Raw genomic sequence first — 20,360 nt, forward strand, 5'->3', positions numbered from 1 at the left:
TTCCCTCTTGCTAAATTGCTGTAGGCTTTGCCGGTCTCGATCCTGCCCCCTCAAAATCAGGAAGTAACTTCAGAGATGGACAGGATCGAGACCGGCAGAGCCTTTAGCAATTTGGCAAAAGGGAAGAACCCATGACATCTTGTTTTGTTATTGGCAGCCGGTTTAACAGTGACAGGACCGAAGGCAGGACTGGTGAGGAGCAGAGGCTGGAGTCGGGCAAAGGAGGAGACTTACGTTTGAGGGACGGCAGGACTCCGCGTTAACTCCCTCTGTGACGGTTCGTCTTCTGACAGTGACCTAGTAAGCGCGCATGCGCACTCGTGCGGCCACATCCCGACAGAAAAGGGATCAGGGAACACGCTTGTCGCGAGTGCGCATGCGCGGGCTAGCATTTTATTATTTAAGATTTGTTGAATGGCAACTCCTGTTAAAATCATTAAAAGTTTTTTATTATTAGAGGATAACTGACTTTTAGCTCTCATAGACATGCCAAATAAAATTGTGTCATATGACAATGCTACATGATTTTCTAGCATACAATTTATTTGATCCCAAATTGACTGCCAAAAAGCTTTAATAAATGGACAATAAAACAATAAATGATCTAAAGTTCCAGCCTCAAGATGACAATGCCAACATCTATTAGACTTAGAGCAATCCAATTTTTGTAAACGAACAGGGGTCCAGAGTTCTCTACGCAACAGGAAAAACCATGTTTGTCTCATAGATGCAGACATTGTACACTTCATCCTCCAGGACCAAATACGTGGCCACTGAGATGCATTAATTTGATGCTTAATCTCAATGCTCCAAATATCTCTAAGTCCAGTTTTTGGTTTCTTATTCAAATAACCAGATAATAATTTATACCACTGCGTGGCCTGGTGACCCAGGAAGTCTACCTGAAAGCATAAGAAATCTAAACTAAATTGATTATTGAGAGATTTCCATTCAGGGAACCCTGCCTGAATAGCCTGCTTCAGTTGCAACCATTTATAACTTTGTTTTTTATCAAGGACAAATTTATGTTGCAACTGTGAAAAATCAAGCAGTTTACCATTAGATATAACATCATTTAAGGTTCGTATACCTGCTTTTATCCAATCCTTCCAGACAATCTTAAAACCGCCTATTTGAATCCTGGAGTTTAGCCATATATTTTGATACTAGTGTTTTAGCCCGTTACATTAACAGGTGCTAGAGTAGATGTCTGTCTGTCTGTCTGTCTGTTTTGGGGTTTTTTTTATTTGTCTCTCTCTCCTTGGACGCTGTCATTCTTTCTGTCTGTGTCTTTCCCTGGCCCCCTGTCTGTCTATCTTTATTTCTAACTCTATCCTCTTCCCTCAATCCTGCATGTGCCCTTTTTTCTTTCTCCTCCCCACTTCCTTCCAACGTCTGCTCCCCCTGTCCTCCACACTTCCATTCAGTGTCTGTCTCCCTCTCTCTACCCCTTCCATCTACTGTTCACCCTCTGTCTTGCCCCTTCCATTCACTGCCATCTCTTCTCATTCCATCCAATGTCTGCCTTCTCTCTCTCTGTTCCATATGGCCTCTCTCCATCTCCTCCTTCCTTTTCCCTTGGTCTGGCATACCTTCCTCCTTCCTTCCATGCCCTGCCATCTCTTCTTCCCTCCAAGCCATTCTCTCCCCCTTTGCTCCCTTTCCTCCTTGAACTACTTCATGGGGCAGCAGCAGCATTCACAATTCATTGCTGTTGCTGGCTTCAGGTCTTCCTCTCTGGCCGGTCCTGTCTTCATGAAAACAGGAAGTAGGCAGGACCAGCCAGAGAGAAAGGCCTGAAGCGAATTGTAAACGCTGCTGCTGCCTGAAGCACCCGAGGCAGACGCTTCTCTCCCCTCCCAGCCCAACCCCCGCTGACTCTGCGACCCTCCCAGCGAGATGACCTCCCTCCAGCGTTGGCAGCCGCAGCACGCTAAACAGGCTGCTTCGCGGCTTTCTTCTGCCGTTGAGTCCCTCTGTCACATCATTGATGATGTCATCAGTGACGCGGCAGAGGGACTCAACTGCAGGAGAAAGCCACGAAGCAGCCTGTTTAGTGTGCTGTGGCTGCCAACGCTGGAAGGAGGTTTGTGCCGGTATGTGCAGAAGCAGTACCTGTGCAGCACTTTGCGCGGCGCATCCTCCCACGATCCTGAGTCGGCCACAGCACTCGAGTGTGGGCCCTAACCGCGCATCCGCTCTTCTGCCTGCCACGGACCTACTGATCACGGAGCACACAGGTAGGAGTGCGCATGCGTGGCTAGTGTTTTATTATATAGGATGTAGATTTTTGAATTGGAAGAGGTGTTAAATTATTAATATATTCGTAAAGTTTTCCATGAGTCCATTAATATTTTATTGTTTTTACGTATCCTAGACATTTTAATGCTGAGAAGGTGACGAAGCCTAATGGGAAACATGAGCTGCTATTCCAACCATAACCAATCTGGTAGCTTTTCCATGAGTTCTGGGAGGACCCAATACATACCCTGGCGCATAATATAGGACTGATGGTACCTACAGAAGTTTGGAAAATTTAACCCACCCTCCTCAATTGGCTTTTGTAAGGTCACTAAGGCAATTCTTGCAATTTTACCCAGCCAAATAAATTTAGTAAGAATACTATTCAACTTTTTATAAAAAGACCCCTGAAAAAAAACTGGTATCATCCCCATTTGGTAACAAACAACAGGAAATATCATCATTTTAATGGTTTGGACTCTTCCCCACCAAGACAAATGTAAAGGATTCCATTGCTCACATAACTCTTACTTTTTGCAATAAAAGTCTTTCATTCACTTTCATTGTCTCATCGAGTGTATTTTTTATCCAGATTCCTAAATATTTTATTCCTTCCTCCTTCCATATAAAAGGGAATGAATCAAATAAACCTCTTGTACAATGTACATTTAGAGGAAGAACTTCTGATTTAGATCAACTTATTTTATAGCCCAAGAATTTCCCAAATTTCTCAATCAATTCAAGCAAACATGGAATGGTTGTTTCAGGATTTCTCAAATGGAGCAGTATATAAGCAGATACCTTATATTTCTTTCCAGAACACGGAATACCTTGTATCTCCTTTACTTGTTGAATAGCTAATAACAAGGGTTCAAGTACTATATCAAAAAGCAAAGGAGACAAGGGACAACCTTGTCTAACCCCCCTTTGCAGTTTAAAACAATCCGAGAAATTATTATTAATATATAATCTGGCTACAGGAGAGCTATACAAGGTTTGAATCATTTGTATAAATCCCGAACCAATACCAAACCACTCCATGATCTGATACATAAAGGTCCATTCTACCCGATCAAAAGCCTTCTCTGCGTCCAAGGATACAGAGAAGGCCGGATCACTCATATCTTTTGTTAGATATAACATATGAAAGGCCAATCTGGTATTATTGGAAGAGTGTCTCTGAACAACAAAATCTGTTTGGTGCATACCAATTATATAAGGAAGAGCCTTAGCCAAACGCATGGCCAAAAGTTTAGCTAAAAGTTTACCATCTACGTTAATTAAAGAAATAGGCCTGTAATTTGAAACCAACATGGGATCTTTATTTGGCTTTGGCAAAACAATAGTTAACGATTCTGCCATAGTGCCTAAAATACAACCTTTATTTAGTTGATTCTGATATAAATGTAATAAATAAGGTAATAGGGTAATTTGGAATGATTTATAGAACTCTACCGTAAAACCATCACTACCTGGAGCGGTCCCTACTCTAAGAGACTTCAATGCTGTTTGTAGTTCTTTTAGCGATATCGGCTCTTCCAAGCTTCTTTTTATATGATCAGGAATTTTTGGACCCTCAACTAGTTTTAAAAATTCTTTTTCTCTATCTAAATAAGGCTCAGAAGAATAAAGGTCTTTATAAAAATTTAAGAATTGTTTTAATATAGGTCCAATTTGAGAATGAATATCTCCTTTTTCATCTTTAATTGCATTTATTTTTGTCTTTCTCTTTTTTTGCTTTAAGATAATTTGCCAATAATCTTCCCGCCTTATTTGAACTCCCATAATACAAAGCTAACCAGTTTAGAAGAAATCTCATTATATTTACATTTAGCTTTTAAAAGAGCTTGTAATGTAGAATGTTCCCATTATTTATATTTAGTATACATATATATCGTCAATGCCACTAACACTATACAGACAACAAATAGGTTTCCATTAATGAGGTATAAAGGTTAAAAAAAAATTCAGGCAATGAAGGACAATGGGAAGAAGGTTACTTACCTCAAGAGAACAAAAAATGACAAGGTTATCATAATAAATTTAAATCAGAAAGGCAAAACTCGTTAGTTACCTCCAGGTACTGCAACAAGATCCTAGGCACATCCAAGGACCACAACACCCATTCCTGATCCCTCAAACCAGAGGAAGCAAAAGCAGGAAGTCGGACTTCCTGATTCACTTTGGGAAGAAGGGAAGGAACAATGCGCAACATCACACTAGATCAATTACCATTTTCACTGTTGTTAAATTCTGGTGATGCTTTAAAGATTGAATTTTCATCAAAAATTCTGGGTTTTTTTTAAACTGGATTCCACTCTTTATCAAATCAATAATATAATGAAAAAATGTTTTTTCATCATCGGATGTTGAGAAGGGTCCATTTGTTTCATTAACAACATTTTGCTATTCAGGCAATTATATTGGCTCATTTGGATTATGTAAATTCTCTTTATTATGAGCTTAAGTAAATGTAACATGAAAAGGCTGCAACTTATTCCAAATATGGCGGCCAAACTGATATTTGATAAGAGTAAATATGATCACGTTACTTCTTTGTCAAAAGCCTTGTACTGGCTTCCGGTTTATTGGAGAAATCCAAATCAAATGTGCCAGCATAACATTTTAAATTCTATATAGGATTTTTTTCCCCATTGATCGCTCTTTCATTTAATTTTCAACAGCCTCTGTACTCCAGGGGAATTCATAAATATAAACTAGCCTTCCTTTCTATTAAGGAAATTAAAGCTTTAGGCAAGATCTGCCTATCTTGCTTTCTCTTTTGCAAAAATTTGGAATAATCTTCCTGCTGAAATTAGACTTCTTCCTTCTTTATTAACTTTTTAGAAAACTTTAAAAACTCATCTATTTCAGAAATTTCTAACTGATTCTTCAACATAAATAAGGATTATAAATAATGATACCTGTACTTTAATATCTTGCCTTCCTTGTCCTATTACTCTAAGGTGACTAAAATTTGCGTTTCTTAGGCTGCGAAAGATTCACAGCCTGGCGGACGGAATTACCAGCCATGCCGAGTTCCGAAAGTCAAGCAAGCCGCCCTGCTGGGCTAGCTGAGCACTTGGTCACCTGCTTCAGCAGGGGAGAGGCTAAGCTGGATGCTGCACCCCTCCCCCCAGTTGCGCCACGCAGCACATGGAGCAAGAGCGCTCTAAAAATGCTAAATATGCACAGTCTTGGCAAGAATCCACATGAGAAGAGCCCAAGGACTCCATCCCAGCAAGTTTCCAGGTGAAACTTGCAGATTTGAAGAAGCAGGGAGCTTTAGGAAAAAATAAAAATAAAAAAATTGCAAAAAAAATCCAAGATGGCCTCCATCAAAAATTCACGCCAAAATCACAATATTCACCTTCCCAAACTAAAAATGTTGATTTTAGGATTTCTCAGGAGGTGGAACATAGAGGGAACATTTGAAAACACTCCAAAACCCCCACTTTTCCAACCTCCCCCCGATTCCTTTCACAGGCTGTCAGTCTGTGTACTCACTGTGACCAGACAGAATTTGTGTAGCCTGCTTTCAGCTCTCTCACAGTAGCTGGATGAGAAAATTCACTGCCATAATGCTAGGAAAGGATCTGTAAAAACTGATCTTCAGGCTGCCAGTCAGATTCGTATATCTGACTACACCTCCACCCCTGTGGACCAACAGATGCGCACCGGGACGGGCAGAGGCATGATGATGGAGTTGGCACTCTGCGAAACCCTGCCGAGCCTCCTAAGGGCGCTGAACAGACTGTGCTCGACCTCTGATTAACAGGAGGTGAGACCACCTCAGGGACAGCCCTGAGCTCCAGAGAAACTATGGAGGCTGGATAACAGTATGTTAAAATTGATTGTAATTCTGTATTTTTTTTTTTATTATTCTTATTTATTGTATTGTCACCCATCAAATGTAATTTTAAACTGTACATCGCTTAGAAGTATGATTAAGCGATTAATCAAAAAATTATTAAACTTGAAACTTGAACAGGTACCTAGAGGGATCAGCCTGTCAGCTACAGACCAAAGTCTGCGAATTCTCAAGCAGGCAGAGCTTCAAAATCACTCCAAGCACTAATTTACCCAAAAAGGGGATGAAATTACATTGAATTAAAATAATAAAATGGGTAGAGCAGAACAAACACTCCTGCAGGCATGTGTGTAGAAGGAAAGAACTGAAGGTAGAGCTAGAAAGCCCAGTGAAGTACAACAGAGGCAAAAAAATCCGGAGTGGATTCCTTCTACAGCAGCATGCGGCTATAGGGAAATAACCCTACTGTCTAGAATGTCTCACCTATTGCACTGAAAAAAAGATATGGTTTTCTATTAGCATTGACTGTGCAGAATTGATCTGTACAAATCTGGCTTGTTTTGTTTTACCATGAGCATACTGATGTTCTAGTGCTCACTGCAGTGTTTAAGATGCTGTCTTTTCCTAGGCATACCCTTGTGTTTCGTGGATTATTAATAAAAATATTTTTTTTTCATATAGAGGGGGGGTGTTAAAAAATGATTGGCCCCAGGTGTCAAATACATTAGGTACACCAAAAGCTATAACTTTCTCACAGGATAAGATTTGCATCTAACCTTATTGAAACACAGTCCATTACCTATTCTGGACACAAAATCAACACCAAAGACAAATTGATCAATGTAGAGAGAGATACAAGCTGCATTTTTGGACATGTTAAAGATTAGGAATGGCAAAGAAAAGCAAAACTTATAAATAACTTCAGGGACAGGGCACCCAGCATAAACACACGCATCTGTGATTCATACCACATATTATGGAATACAGGTAAGCTTACCTGAATTAGTACTGCAGAGTGCGTTAAAGCATCATTCAACATGGTGAGCACATTAGATGTAGGGACCACCCCAGGATCATGTCCCCAAGATGTTATCAATAAGCGATCATAACCCTAAAAAAAGGAGAAAAATTAAATTTGAATATATATATTAGTATCCCTCATGGAGGATCTCAAAATTCAGATGAGTAGATAAGTGCCATTAGATTATTTGATTATAGTGTGGGAGGGAAGGGATTAAATCTTATGTATTAATGTAAAAATAATAAGAAATTCAAGTGATGTATACAACCAATTTATCAATTATTTATGCACTTGATGTAAGAGTTAAAATGAATAAAGAATTTTTTTTTTTTTTAAAAAGAGATTTCTGGCAGTCTGACTGTTCAAAATTTCCAAAAGGAAAGGAATGGCAGACCCCTTACCACAAAAGCTCAAAATGAGTCACAGGACAAAAATTAGCTAAATGATAAAAACATGTATGGAATTAAAATAATTGATAGTAAAGACCATGGTAAATCTTGACAGAAACTCATAAAAATTATCACTAAGGGGGATGTTTACTAAAGTCCAAGATGTTTTTGCACTTAATGCACCTTAAGTGCAAAATCTAAGGTGCAGTAAAAGCCTGTGCAGCACTACTTTAAAAAAAATAAATTAATTAATTTTAAATTAAAGTGTTGGAATAAAATCCCTAAAATGGACTCTTATGTTTACCAAAGAGTTTAAAATGGAAGGTTGTTCTTATGCCAGATATAAATAAAGCATCCAGTACCCACCCAGATCCAATAAAGAGAGCCTGTTGATATGCCAAACCTCCACCACAAATTACAACCCTAAACAAAGGCATGGAGTGAAGTGCACAAAATGGTAGTTACAATTCTAAACACCTTAGGGGGCAGACTAGATGGGCCATTTTGGTCTTTATGTGCAGTCATTCACAGTGTTACTGTATCAAGAGGTTCACTTTCCAAGGCCTCAAAATGTATTTTTAATCTGCTTAGCACTGTCTAAAGAATAGCAAATGTTAAGACTAGGAATGTTCTCTCAAGAAAAAGAAATATAAGAACATAAGAAGTGCCATCTCCGGAACAGACCCTAGGTCCATCTAGTCCGGTAATCCGCACACGCGGAGGCCCTGCCAGGTGTACCCTAAGCTTCTCATAAGGAGATGTGCATCTAGCTTACCCTTACCTATGTCACCTTATGCCACCCTTACCTGAAAAATATCTGGTAGTTTTCGAAGCCTTGTTCCTTTAGATAACAACAAAGATGGTGGTCCTTGACCAGTAAGCCGATATATATACAATTTAAACCAAACTGAGCTAACCTCTGGAATAGCAGGTCCAATATGCTGTGGAAAAATTAAAATTTGATGTAAAATATTTCAAAACACTTAAGATGAGACAGCTGCTTTTTTTAATACACAACTTCTATCAATGAAACTGTTATATTTATAATTTGTTCATTAAAAGGGACATTATTTCTGTAAAAAGCATTTCATGACACTGTAACTATTTTCCTCCTAATGTATGTCACACATGCAGAGACTCAAATCCCAGAAATACAAAAATAAGGCTCTCGCACTTATGAGATTTTGTGCACTATCTAAAAGTTATGGACTGACAAAAAAAAGGGGAGACCAGAAGATGATGATTTTGTACAACCGTAACACTAGATCATTTCCAGGAGGGAAAGATTCATGCACCAAACGCTTCATCATCCTCATAGGATGAAATGCAGTTATAATATATACCAACCAACAAAGAAGTGTCTAAACTCAGTTTTGTATTAGATGAACCAGTAAGCAGTTTCACTAATTAACAAACTGGCCTCAAAATCCCAAAGGATACTACTCAAACCAGTGCTCTGTCCCTAGACAGCCATCCACCGCAAATCTGGCATGAATCCAGAATATCCTTGCCTGAGGAATCCATCTGATTTTGAGCAAAATTGAGGTGCTTTAAGGCAGATAGCGGTTTCTATTTTTTAAAAAATCAGGAAATCTAAGATGATCACCATAGCAGCAATTTTGGCACTAAAAATAGTCCATAGGAGCTACACTGGGGGTTGAAACCCAGCGATTTTAGGATTAGATAACCCTAGCTCTTGCACCAGCACCCCCTCCCCCACCAGGGTTTTGGAGATCCCCCAGATTTTGTTTTGTGGCTGTCAGCCCTGTACTCACTGTGACATGCTCGTGCTAGATGCTGTCTAGGCTGACACTGCAGCCATCTGAAGGGGAGAACCTCTGCCTCAAGCAAGCCTGGAAACTGGATTGCTTGATTCTTCGGAGTACCTCTCAGCCTCTCACCGTGCGTGCTGAGGAACCGCAGTCAGCCCCAATCCTAGAGAACCATCCCAGAGCTATTCAGCCTGCGCTCAAGCCCACTGTGAACAGAACCTAGGATGAGCCTTGATCCCAAGAGGACTGGTCTCTGAGCTCCAGAACTATTAGTGTAGGCTGGTCAAGTGAGTTTCCTGCAATGCAGGTGGACACTTGACTACAGACTTCTGATCTGAAAGTCTGTTCTCCCGCAGCCAGAGATGTCCCGAGACTGACTCCCTCCAGCCTCGCAGTCGTAATATGCTTGACAGCCGTTCAAAATTGGCGGCGTCCTGCTTTTGCTTTAGCGTTTGTTCCGGAAGAAGTGGTGCCTTAAGTCCCTGAAACCATGCCTGGTCGAACCATTTAATGAAGTCTACTTTTTATGGAGTAACTTCTACCACCAGAGCGCTAAACCGATTGGAATAAGCTAAGCGTTTTTTTCTAAGTTTTTCATTCTACATGTGGAGGAGGCTGTGACCACTCCAGTTCACCTCTCTGTTAAATATTTTTTGGCACTGAATTGCTCCATAAGTTTATTAAATCTAAATTTAAAATTGTTAATTTGCACTATTTAATTTTCACATCTCATTAATGGACACACACATACCCTCTGATGGTGTGCGGCAGTCGAGTGAGTTTATGGACTCACTGATTGAACCTCTCAGTTAAGTGTTGGAATGGCGACATCGTTGCCATCTCCTGTAGCTTACCTCCTCACACTGAGGGTTCGTTTCACATGAATTATTTTTAATCATTTATTGTTAATTCTTTTGATGTATGGGGCAATTTTGTGAACAGTGCAGTTGTTCTGGTGTTGGTCTAGTGGCTTAGCTGCTTCTATTTGTGTCTTTTAAGTACCTTGGTGCAGCATTTGAGATTTTTGTTGAATGATCTCTTTAGGGTCAGCCAGCTTTTGAGAAAAGCCAGGAATAATTGCCATGAGCTTTCCTACAACCTGCAAATCAAAAAGAATGGTCCTAGTTATCTAAAACAAGTTGCCTTCAGGTGAACCAGACCTTGATAAAATATCAGTGTGCAACTTCCCCCTAGAAGCCTTCATAAGAGTATCCTTTTGCATATCTGTGTTTTGCACAAACTATTGAATTGAAGGGAGCTCTGAGCTGAAGAACTCTGTGATCTAAAACTTAATTCTTTGTGCTCTGGACCAAATGAGAACAAACGGGTAGAAGAGACTACCCACTCTAAACCCATCTGACTCAGGGTCAAGACATTAGCAAAGTCAATACTGCAAACCAGCAGAGTAACTTTAGTGTCACTGTTAAATGCCTCTGACTAGAGTCCTAGAAACTGGTGTGATATCCATGCTGGAAGGAGAACCTCATTTCATAAGGCACCCGTTCAACAGCACCAAATCTCATACTCTTCCAGGCTCTTGGAGCAGTGCACTGAAGAACTATGCCATGCATCATGGTTTCGGTTACTTTGGCTACTTATTTGATTTTTCAACTCCTAGGACTGATGGGCCAATTTAGTTCAGACCAACAGTAGTCTCTAGCTCTCTGGTTCCTTTTGGGGATTGACTTAGTTCATAAGAAAGCTGGGACTGCAGCTTCGGTAGACCTAAGTGTATCTGTGGGCCACATAAACTATCTATTTAAAAATGTAAAGCTAGCTATCCTCTTCATAACCTCTAATTTCTTATTATGTCCTTCCCTCATTTATTGAATTACCTATAAACTATGCCGAGCTCTATCTTTATGGAGATGATGCGGTATACAAAGTTAAGGTTTAGTTTAGTTTATTGGCAATAAAAGGATTTTGCCTTACTGAAACACTCTGAAATACTGCACATTTGATGTCATGAACCACTTGTGTGTGTGATCTAGTTAGTTTGCTCATCTTCTGGGAAGGTACAGCTGTATGATTGATTGGATTATTTTTCATAAACACTGCCATAATCTACAGAACATATGGATGCACAAAAACAGTATGAATTGACCCCATTTATTCATCCTTTAGCTGTGATTTTTAAAAAAAGCAACCCTACATAGCTGAAGCCATTTGTTCAAACTATAAAGGTATAATACTTTATTTTTCCTTTCCAATTATACTGTACTTTTTAAGTTACCTCATTTATGCAATCATGTACTTCTAACTAAACTCAGCCCAACCTAGATTCTATAGAAGAGCAGGCAATTCATAAGCTGCTCTCTGAAAATGTTGGCAGGGTCATAAAATCAAAGACAGGTGAATAAAATCTACCATGTAGTAAACCAATTACACAGAATATCATGTACTATCAAAAAGCTGTCATTCCCACAAGGGTCCTATAGAAAAGCAATACATATGCCCAATTACAAATGACCAAGTTGGCATGGTTTAGTTATATCAAATTGTTTCCCCTCTGTGTAAATTAGGGAAAGAAACCATTTCCCTCCAAGATAACAAAGAGCATTAACTGTTTGTGTGGATTTACCTGAGGGGTGCAACTGCTAATAGGTCGGATTTCATTGGTGAGGGGTGCCATGGATACAAGCAGTGTGTAATTCTTGTTTAATACTCTGCTGCAAGTAGCAGGATCAAGACCCAGAAGGCTCTCACAACGCAGTAGGTCCAGTGGGAAACCTGTGTTAAAATATTTAGTAAAAGATGAAATGTTGGAGTAACTTATTACATAATGTATTTTGAGAGGCTTGTAATTCTAGTGACTAGCAAAACAATATAAAAATTAGACGACTATAATATAACCAAAGAATTTTTGATTTGCTGCTTTGATGAGCTTAGTTTGCATCAAAAAAACATGCAATATATCCAACCTAATGTTTATCTCAGTTTGGTAAAAAAGATCATATTGGCAGCCCCAGCAGAGAAGCCGATGTTGGAAGGACCTTAACGGTATGGGTCCAACAAACGGCAAGATGTCAATTTAGTTTGTGCGCAGATATCCATGCGGTGCCTAGTGAGAGACCTAAGTGGAGGCACCCTCTGACATTTAACGATGCTTACCTAAAAAGTAGGCACGGTTAGTGCCGGAGAATAGGCTTGGTAGATTTAGGCATTACTAGATGTTTAAGGTAGGTGCCAGTAAATTACACCAGGTAAACTTGATCTAATATACTGGCGCCTACCTCTAAGACGCCTAGTGATGCCTAATTCCACTTATGTAGTGCAAACTGAACAGGTAAAGTGAAGACCTTGAAGAAGTGTTCGAAAAACAAAATCCTCAGATTAACATCAACACTGTAGAACACTTCACGTATGTAAAATGCACAAAATTTGTTTAACCAGAGGAAAAAGATGTTCTACAGTGTTGATGTTAATTCCACTTATGTGCCACTAGGCATGAGTCTATAAATGACACCTTGAAGTTGATTGACAACTGCATCAACCGGCGCCTAGCTATTAGGCACCGTTTATAGAATTATGTCAAAATTCATAATTGTAAAGACTGTATAAAACACATGTATTTTATGACCCAAAGAAGCTCTAAGATTTTATAATGGCAAGGTTTGAATGTATCAACTGCCCTTCGTCCGGGAAACTTCAAGAAACTTCTTCAGATATGAATTCTTCCTCTGTTACATTTGCATCTGCATCTCTATACAATTCTGGATGAAGTTAAATCCATCAAAATCTAAATTACCCTGGTTAAGAACATAAGAATTGCCATACTAGGACAGACTGAAGGTCCATCAAGCCCAGAATCCTGTTTCCAACAGTGGCCAACCCAGGTTCCAAGTACCTAGCAAGATCCAAAGTAGTAAAACCTGAATGATCGCCTTTTCTGGAACAACTCAAACAGGCTGAGAAGAACTCAGTCCCCATTTACTCACCCCCTCAATCAAAGGCATAAAGCGCAAGATGATGTACGATGGTCTACTGCAACTAAGGCAGCGGAACTAGACCACGACCTCCCCTACTTAAAACAACGCCTGAATACAAAACCCTCTGAAGGGAAATAAAGACCCTGCTATTCAGGAAATTTATCAAGACAAACTAAAGCCGTACCTAATTATCCCTGCTCTTGTAAATATCTGAATAAGTTACAGTCTAGCAATTAGTACCTAATCCTGTAATTCTCCTGGAAATGTCCAGCTTACTCTTTTGTAATCCACCTTAAACTGCAAGGTTAAAGCGGAAAAAAAATCACTAATGTAAAACAGATTTTGATCTGCTTATCCTAGGAATAAAAGCAGAGGATTTCCCCAAGCCATCTCAATAATGGCCCATGGACTTCTCTTTTAGGAAATTATCCAAGCGTTTTTAAACTCTGCCAGATTTCACCACATTTTCCGGCACCAAATCCACAGTTTAATTACACGTTGTGTGAAGAATTTTTTTTTCTGGTTTGTTTTAAAATCTACTACTTACTAGCTTCATCACATGCCCCCCTAGTCCTAGTATTTTTGGAAAAAGTAAACAAGTGATTCACATCTATTACATCATATCTGAGCTGTCTCTTCTCCAAGCTGAAGAGCCCTAGCTGCTTTAAGCCTTTCCTCACAGGGAAGTCGTCTCATCCCTTTTATCATTTTTGTTATCCTTCTCTACCTTTTGTAATCCCACTCTATCTTTTTTTAGATACGGTGACCAGAACTGCACACAGTATTCAAGTTGTGGCTGTACCATAGAGCGATAAAAGGGCATTATAACATTTTCATCTTTGTTTTCCATTCCTTTCCTGATATTTCCTAACATTCTATTTGCTTTCTTAGCCACTGGCATACACTGAGCAGAGGATTTCAATGTATTCTCAACGATGATGCCTAGATCTTTTTCCTGGGAAGTGATGCCTAACCCTGCATCACATAGCAATAGTTTGGGTTACTCATTCCCACATGCACCACTTTGGACTTGCTCACATTAAATGTCACCTGTTTCGTCAGAAGGTTGTGTCAGGGCAAGAGATTCACTCACTCGCCAGTTAGCCATCATAGGCAGTGGACCAGAGATACAGAGGCAGTGAATCAGACATGACCTGAGATTCATCAGGCAGACAGTACACGGGGAATAGATTGAACTCTTTGACAACCACTTGAGCAAGATAAGTTTGTTGTTTCATTTTTGTTATTAAGAGTTTTGAGGACTAATTTGTCACTCTGTTTCACCTTCAAGTATTTAACGGGTTGACACGAGCATTGATGGTGCTCATGTAGGTTTTTTTTTAGCTGAGGTTGTTTCCAGCTGCTCTTTAAAGCAGTCTTTGATTTCATCAAGGAATTTTATCTACTTAGCATGCCCTGTTACATTTACCAAGTCAATTTCAGGGTAGTTGAAATCACCCATTATTATAGTTACCCAGTTTGTTAGCCTCTCTAATTTCTGATAATATTTCAGCATCTGTCCATTCATCCTGGTCAAGTGGATTGTAGTACACTCCTATCATTATCCTTTTCCCCTTTATTCATGGAATTTCTACCCATAGGGTTTCCAAGGTGTGTTTCAGCTTCTGAAGAATTTTCAGTCCATTTGACTCAAAGCCCTCCTTAGCATATAATGCTACACCTCCACCAATTCGATCCACCCTATCACTGCGATAAAGTTTGTACACCGGTATAACAGTGTCCCATTTCTTCCACCAGGTCTCAGCGATGCCTATTACATCTATCTTTTCATTTAGTGCAATAACAAATCAGACTCTCCCAGATTATGTAACTCGATCCGGTGAACATCTTCCAATTGAATGGTCATCAAGAGTTCTTGACATTATTCTAGACTTTTTTCACTTTTCAACTGCAAGCAAATAACCTGGTTAGAAAAAAAAATCAGTTTATGATGTTTGAAATTAGTATGTTCTTTAAATCTTTTTGTCATGCTGGTCCATCTTTTATTTTATCATGATTACTGTAATTCGATATATTGTGGAGCAAGTGTTGGCATTTTTAAATGCTTGCAGTTAATTCAAAATATTGTAGCCCATTTGATTTTTGTAAATCTAAATTTGAACATGCCATCACCTCTTTTGAAAAGCCTTCACTGGCTGCCGCTTCAGGCTAGAGTAGATTTTAAATGTTTATGGTTGTTTCTTAAAAATATTTCACGGCTTCACTTCCAAGTCTATAACTTCTCTAGTGCAGAGTTTTCCAGGAAGTACTGTGTGCAGATTTATTCGCATGTACGAGTATGTTGATGTTTCATTCCTTTATGGGTATCCATATAAAAACTTTTATTGTACATTCTTTTTCTTATGTGGCGACTTCCTTATGGGACAGGTTGCCTTCTTCTATACTTGTGATTAATTCTCATCAGCTATTTTGTAAACATTTGAAGACTTTACTGATTCGAAAATTCTTTGAGTCTTAATTTCTTTTTTTAGCTGTGTTATGATTGTTATTCCGCTTTATTGTGAACCACACAGAGCCCTATTTTTTAGGGAAGATGTGGTATACAAGACTGAAGACTAGTCTAGACTTCACTACATTCTAATTTTCCTACTTGGTTCCCATCTCATATGGAGGGCTAATAAAGCTGGCACTGTAGAAGACTGGCATAGATTGTCTTCTTATTTACTGTAGTCAAAGTCATCTTGAATTTCATATATGAAAACATATATAAAGAATATCTTTAAAATACTGCATAACTAAAAATCCAAGAATTATAGCCAAAAAAAAGATAATCAGAAGAATAAAAGGGATCTAACTGAACATTTTCACACAAGTATTAATTCCACTGTACCATTATTTAGCTGATCAGGATGTGCAACTAGGTCCTTATTATGCCGCAAGAAGAGAATTGTATTTCTTAAGGTAAGGGCATGATCAAAATACCTCTGGGCCTCTCCTTCACCTGTGCTCTGAACCTAAACAGGAAAGATAAGGTCAGTGGACTCTGTGTTAACTAAATGTCTATATATCCTTACATATTTCAGGAAAAAAACCCTACAAACATCATTTTTATTTCATTCATTAAACTTACATATTTAAACAGTTTAAAAGTTTACAGTATACAAAATATAAAACAACCAATTATCACTTCATTTTTAAATTCCACGAGATGAAAAAGACATTTATTGCATGCAAAAGCAAACACATACACACCATCCAAATAAATGGAACACAAAGAAGCTTTTAACAGGGGTTCTCTAGACACCATGATGAATCTGACACACCAGTATGAATAACATTCTTATAGCTCTAAACGATCTTAGGATGACCCTGCAAGGATATTCCTGTGTAGCCTCTTCCTTGTGTCCTACTCTAAAGTCTATTTCATAGCTTCTGACAGCATCTCCCAGAACAATGTGTTAAAATTTATCTGTCATCTATGGAGAGTAAAGCTAAGTAACTCCACATTCTTCCTCTACAAGCAGGATGAACTTAGTCACATATATGGGTAATTCCAGAGCTAAGGGTTATAACTGTCCTGCAGGAAAATTCTTTACAAGCAACCCCCAACTATGTATAGTGTCTTCCTATCCTCGTACATTTTCATATTCTACAGTCTAAAAAATGTGACAAATAACATAGATAAAGACTATAAAGGTTTAGAGGGGCAACTTTCAATTTTGAAAGTCGTGTGCATATAAGGTCAGTACAATGGGACTATGTGATTTGTTTTCATAAGACAAACTGCAGCTCAAAACCCAAAATTTTCAGATCAGTAAGCACTTTGAAGCAAAAGGTAGTGATGGCTGATGATGCCCTTTTGACAACTCAGATGTGTCCTGGGAGGTGTGCTGTCTGCCTGGTGTCAAGATCCAAGATGCTGCAGAGTTTGCCAAGACTGATCAAGTCTACTATTAGCCAATGCTGCTCATCCATATTGTTTTATTTATTTATTTTGTTTTCCGTCCCCTTTTCCCCAGGGAGCTCAGAATGGGTTACAGGTTAAACACACATAAATATTTGTTGCACTTGTTGATAGATGAAAAAATGAATAAAGATTTAAAAAAAAAAAAAACCATACATAAAATACAGTTAACAGATTACAAAATGACAGTTACAGAGCAATTTTATGATATAAGGTTGTGTTCTAATTCTATACATACTAGGGGTCTAATATCACTAAACATAAAATAGAGTTCAGAGGTTAAAGTTTGTCATAGTTATCCTCAACAGTGTAGGTTTTTCAATACAAATTTTTATCCCAACTAGTCAAATATTAGGGATCTAATACTAATATACATAATGTATAGTTACAGGTTAAATTTGCCATAGTTACAGTGGAAGATGTTTCAACACCAGTTTTTTTCTAACATGATCCCAGTACCAATATACATTTCTTTGTAATCCATCGGTCATGGGAGGGGGAGCTAGGTGAAAAGGCATGTTTTTATTGCTTTCCTAGAGCTGAGAAGTCCTTCAAGGGATCTGATTTGCAAGGGCAGTTGGTTCCAGTGGTTTGGTATGGCGGTCTGCAATTGAAGGGAACGACCAGGAGGCGTTTTAAGGCATATACAGAGGAAGCTTTGCCATCATGTAGTCCAGCGCCATGTCATGCAAAATTGGAATGCTAGCATCAAGCCCTTGAAGACACAATATTTGGCCAGGGGCCGCCAGTGAGCAAACGATAGAGCCTGGGAGACAGGGTCATAGGCACAGAGGTTTTTTTAGAAGTCTGAATGCCACATTTTGTACACATTAGAAACATCATATGTTGTTTGCTGTGAGACCATTGAATAGGGCATTGCAGTAGTCCAAGCGGGAAAGGACATAGAGTAGTTGGATGAAGTTCGCAGCCTGGGAGTAACCCTAGACGGACACCTATCCTTATCCAACCACATATCCCAAGTAGTCTCCACCTCCTTCTACTACCTTCGCCAACTGAAAAGGATCAAACCCTACATCTCCACACCAGACCTCGCCCAACTCCTATACGCATATGTCCTATCCAGAATGGATTATTGTAACTCCCTATTTAATGGACTAACCAAAAATAATATCAAACGCCTCCAACGGGTCCAAAATGCAGCCATCCGCCTCCTACACAACCTCAACTACCACGATCCCATCTCCCCGGCACTCCATGCTGAACACTGGCTCCCAATTAGCCAACGCTGTACTTTCAAAGCCCTGACAATTGCCCACAAGAGAATCTACTCCACCACCCCCTCCTACATAAAATCCAAACTTCCCATCTATAACCCCACTCGCACCCTCCGCTCAAAGTCAGAGATACGCCTATACACCCCCCCTGGAAGATCCCTGCTCACAGAAACTGCCCACAAACGATCCTACAGCCACTTCATTCCACACCTCTGGAACCAACTCCCCCCCCCAACTTAGACAACAGAACTCATTATTAACATTCCGTAAATCGGTAAAGACCCTCCTCTTCAATTAAAGATCTCCTCTGTCTTCTCCCCCCCTTAGGCCCCACCCTCCACTCTCCTACCACCTTCCCGAAATTCCAATATGACCCTCTCTTACTCTATCCACTAACAAATTGTACCTATACGCTTATAACTTTCCTTAAACTAAACTACTGTATTTCCCCCTTCTCTCTCTCTGCTTCTCGCCCTGTATTTAATTCTCTCCAAAAACTAAATCCAATCACTAAACCTGTTGTACCACTTATATGTCTAGTTGCTCCCCACTGTGTATGTTCATTTGTAAACCGTTCTGAGCTATTGGGAGGACGGGAAAAAAATCTAAATAAATAAATAAATGAAGTCAGATTCAGAGAAGCAGTTCCTTATTTTTCGGAATTGATGTAGGTAGTAAAATAAGGAAGTTACCACCTGAGAGATATGGATGGAAAGTTTCAGGTTAAAGTCAAGGAGTATTCCTAGGCTACATGTTTGGTCCTTTGTAGTTAAGGCAGTCGAGTCCCAGCATAGTGAGGGACGGGCGCAGTTGCAGTATTCTTTGCGGATCCAAAGGAGTTCTGTTTTGGAGGCGTTTAGTTGCAATTTGTTGGCGGTCATCCAGTTTTTTATTTTCAAGAGGCATTTTAGGAGTTTCGCGATCTGGGCGTCACGGTTTTCTCATAGTAGAAGGTATAGTTGGATGTCATCTGCAAAGGAGTGAATTTGTATTTGATATTTGTGGGCTATGTCTAGGACTGGCCTAATGTAGAGATTGACTAATAGGGGGGATAGCAGAGCCCCCCTGAAGAACAACATATTTGATTGGTTTCAGTTTCAATAGCTCATCATTGAGCAGTACAACTTTGGGATCTATTATTAAGAAAGGTGAACCATCGTAACACAGTGTCTCGGATTCAGATTTCAGAATTTCCTGAATCCCAATTGGAAGGGGGATAGGGCTCTTTGTTCATCGATAAAGGAGTGTAATTGGTTCAACACTGTTTTTTCTAGGATCTTGGAGATGAAGGGTAGGTGTCTAAAGTTGCTGGGTACATTAGGCTCGAGTGTGGGTTTTTTCAAGATCAGTCTGATGACCGCTGACTTCCAGTGTGTGGGCACTACATCTGTTTTCAGAGAGGTGTTCATGAGAGGAAGAATGGAATCTACACAAAGGAATCTTTCATAGCCACCAGAAGGCGTGGTGGACAGGAATCCAGGTTGGAGCCAAAAGGGCATGTAGCATCTAGTATCTTGGTGATGTCATCATGGGAGATGGTTTCAAAGTGAATTAAGTATCCATTTGTAGTTTGGGCATGAATAATACTGCTAGGTATCCATCTGAATATATAAAAAATGACTTCATAGCTCTAGGAGCGAAGGTGACAAAGTAATGTTACTTACCCTATTCAGTACGGAGACAGTAATCGCTGCCATCCTAAACTATCTGCGCCTATTATTTAGTAAGGGCCTCAACGCCCTGATCATGCAATTCGACATGAGCTCTGCATTCGACTTGGTAGACCATGAGAAAATGATGCAATGCTTAGACGCCATGGGTATCAGAGCTGAGGTACTAAACTGGTTTCGTGGCTTCCTCACATCCCGTTCCTACCAGATACGCTTTAACAACGAACACTCCGACACCTGGAGCAACTCATCCGGAGTGCCACAAGGGTCACCGCTTTCCCCACTGCTTTTCAATATCTACATGTCCTCATTAGGTGTGTAACTAACCCAACTAGGAATAAAACTATTCAGCTACACAGATGACTTT

At 39.6% G+C, this 20,360-nt stretch overlaps 1 protein-coding gene across 2 annotated transcripts in view; it reads right to left on the bottom strand.

Annotated features, from left to right (window-relative positions):
• The window catches only part of FAM91A1 (family with sequence similarity 91 member A1), a 130,538-nt gene that overhangs the window by 43,136 nt on the left and 67,042 nt on the right, over window positions 1-20,360 (bottom strand). For both annotated transcript variants that reach the window (XM_033933473.1, XM_033933474.1), the window contains exons 15-18: window positions 16,015-16,138; window positions 11,816-11,964; window positions 8,269-8,403; window positions 7,050-7,163 (exon numbers count right to left, since the gene is read on the bottom strand). In XM_033933473.1, the coding sequence (XP_033789364.1) occupies window positions 7,050-7,163; window positions 8,269-8,403; window positions 11,816-11,964; window positions 16,015-16,138 (522 nt within the window). The remainder of the gene's footprint in view (window positions 1-7,049; window positions 7,164-8,268; window positions 8,404-11,815; window positions 11,965-16,014; window positions 16,139-20,360) is intronic.

The sequence above is a fragment of the Geotrypetes seraphini genome, chromosome 2, assembly GCF_902459505.1.
Source record: "Geotrypetes seraphini chromosome 2, aGeoSer1.1, whole genome shotgun sequence".
NCBI lineage: Eukaryota > Metazoa > Chordata > Amphibia > Gymnophiona > Dermophiidae > Geotrypetes > Geotrypetes seraphini.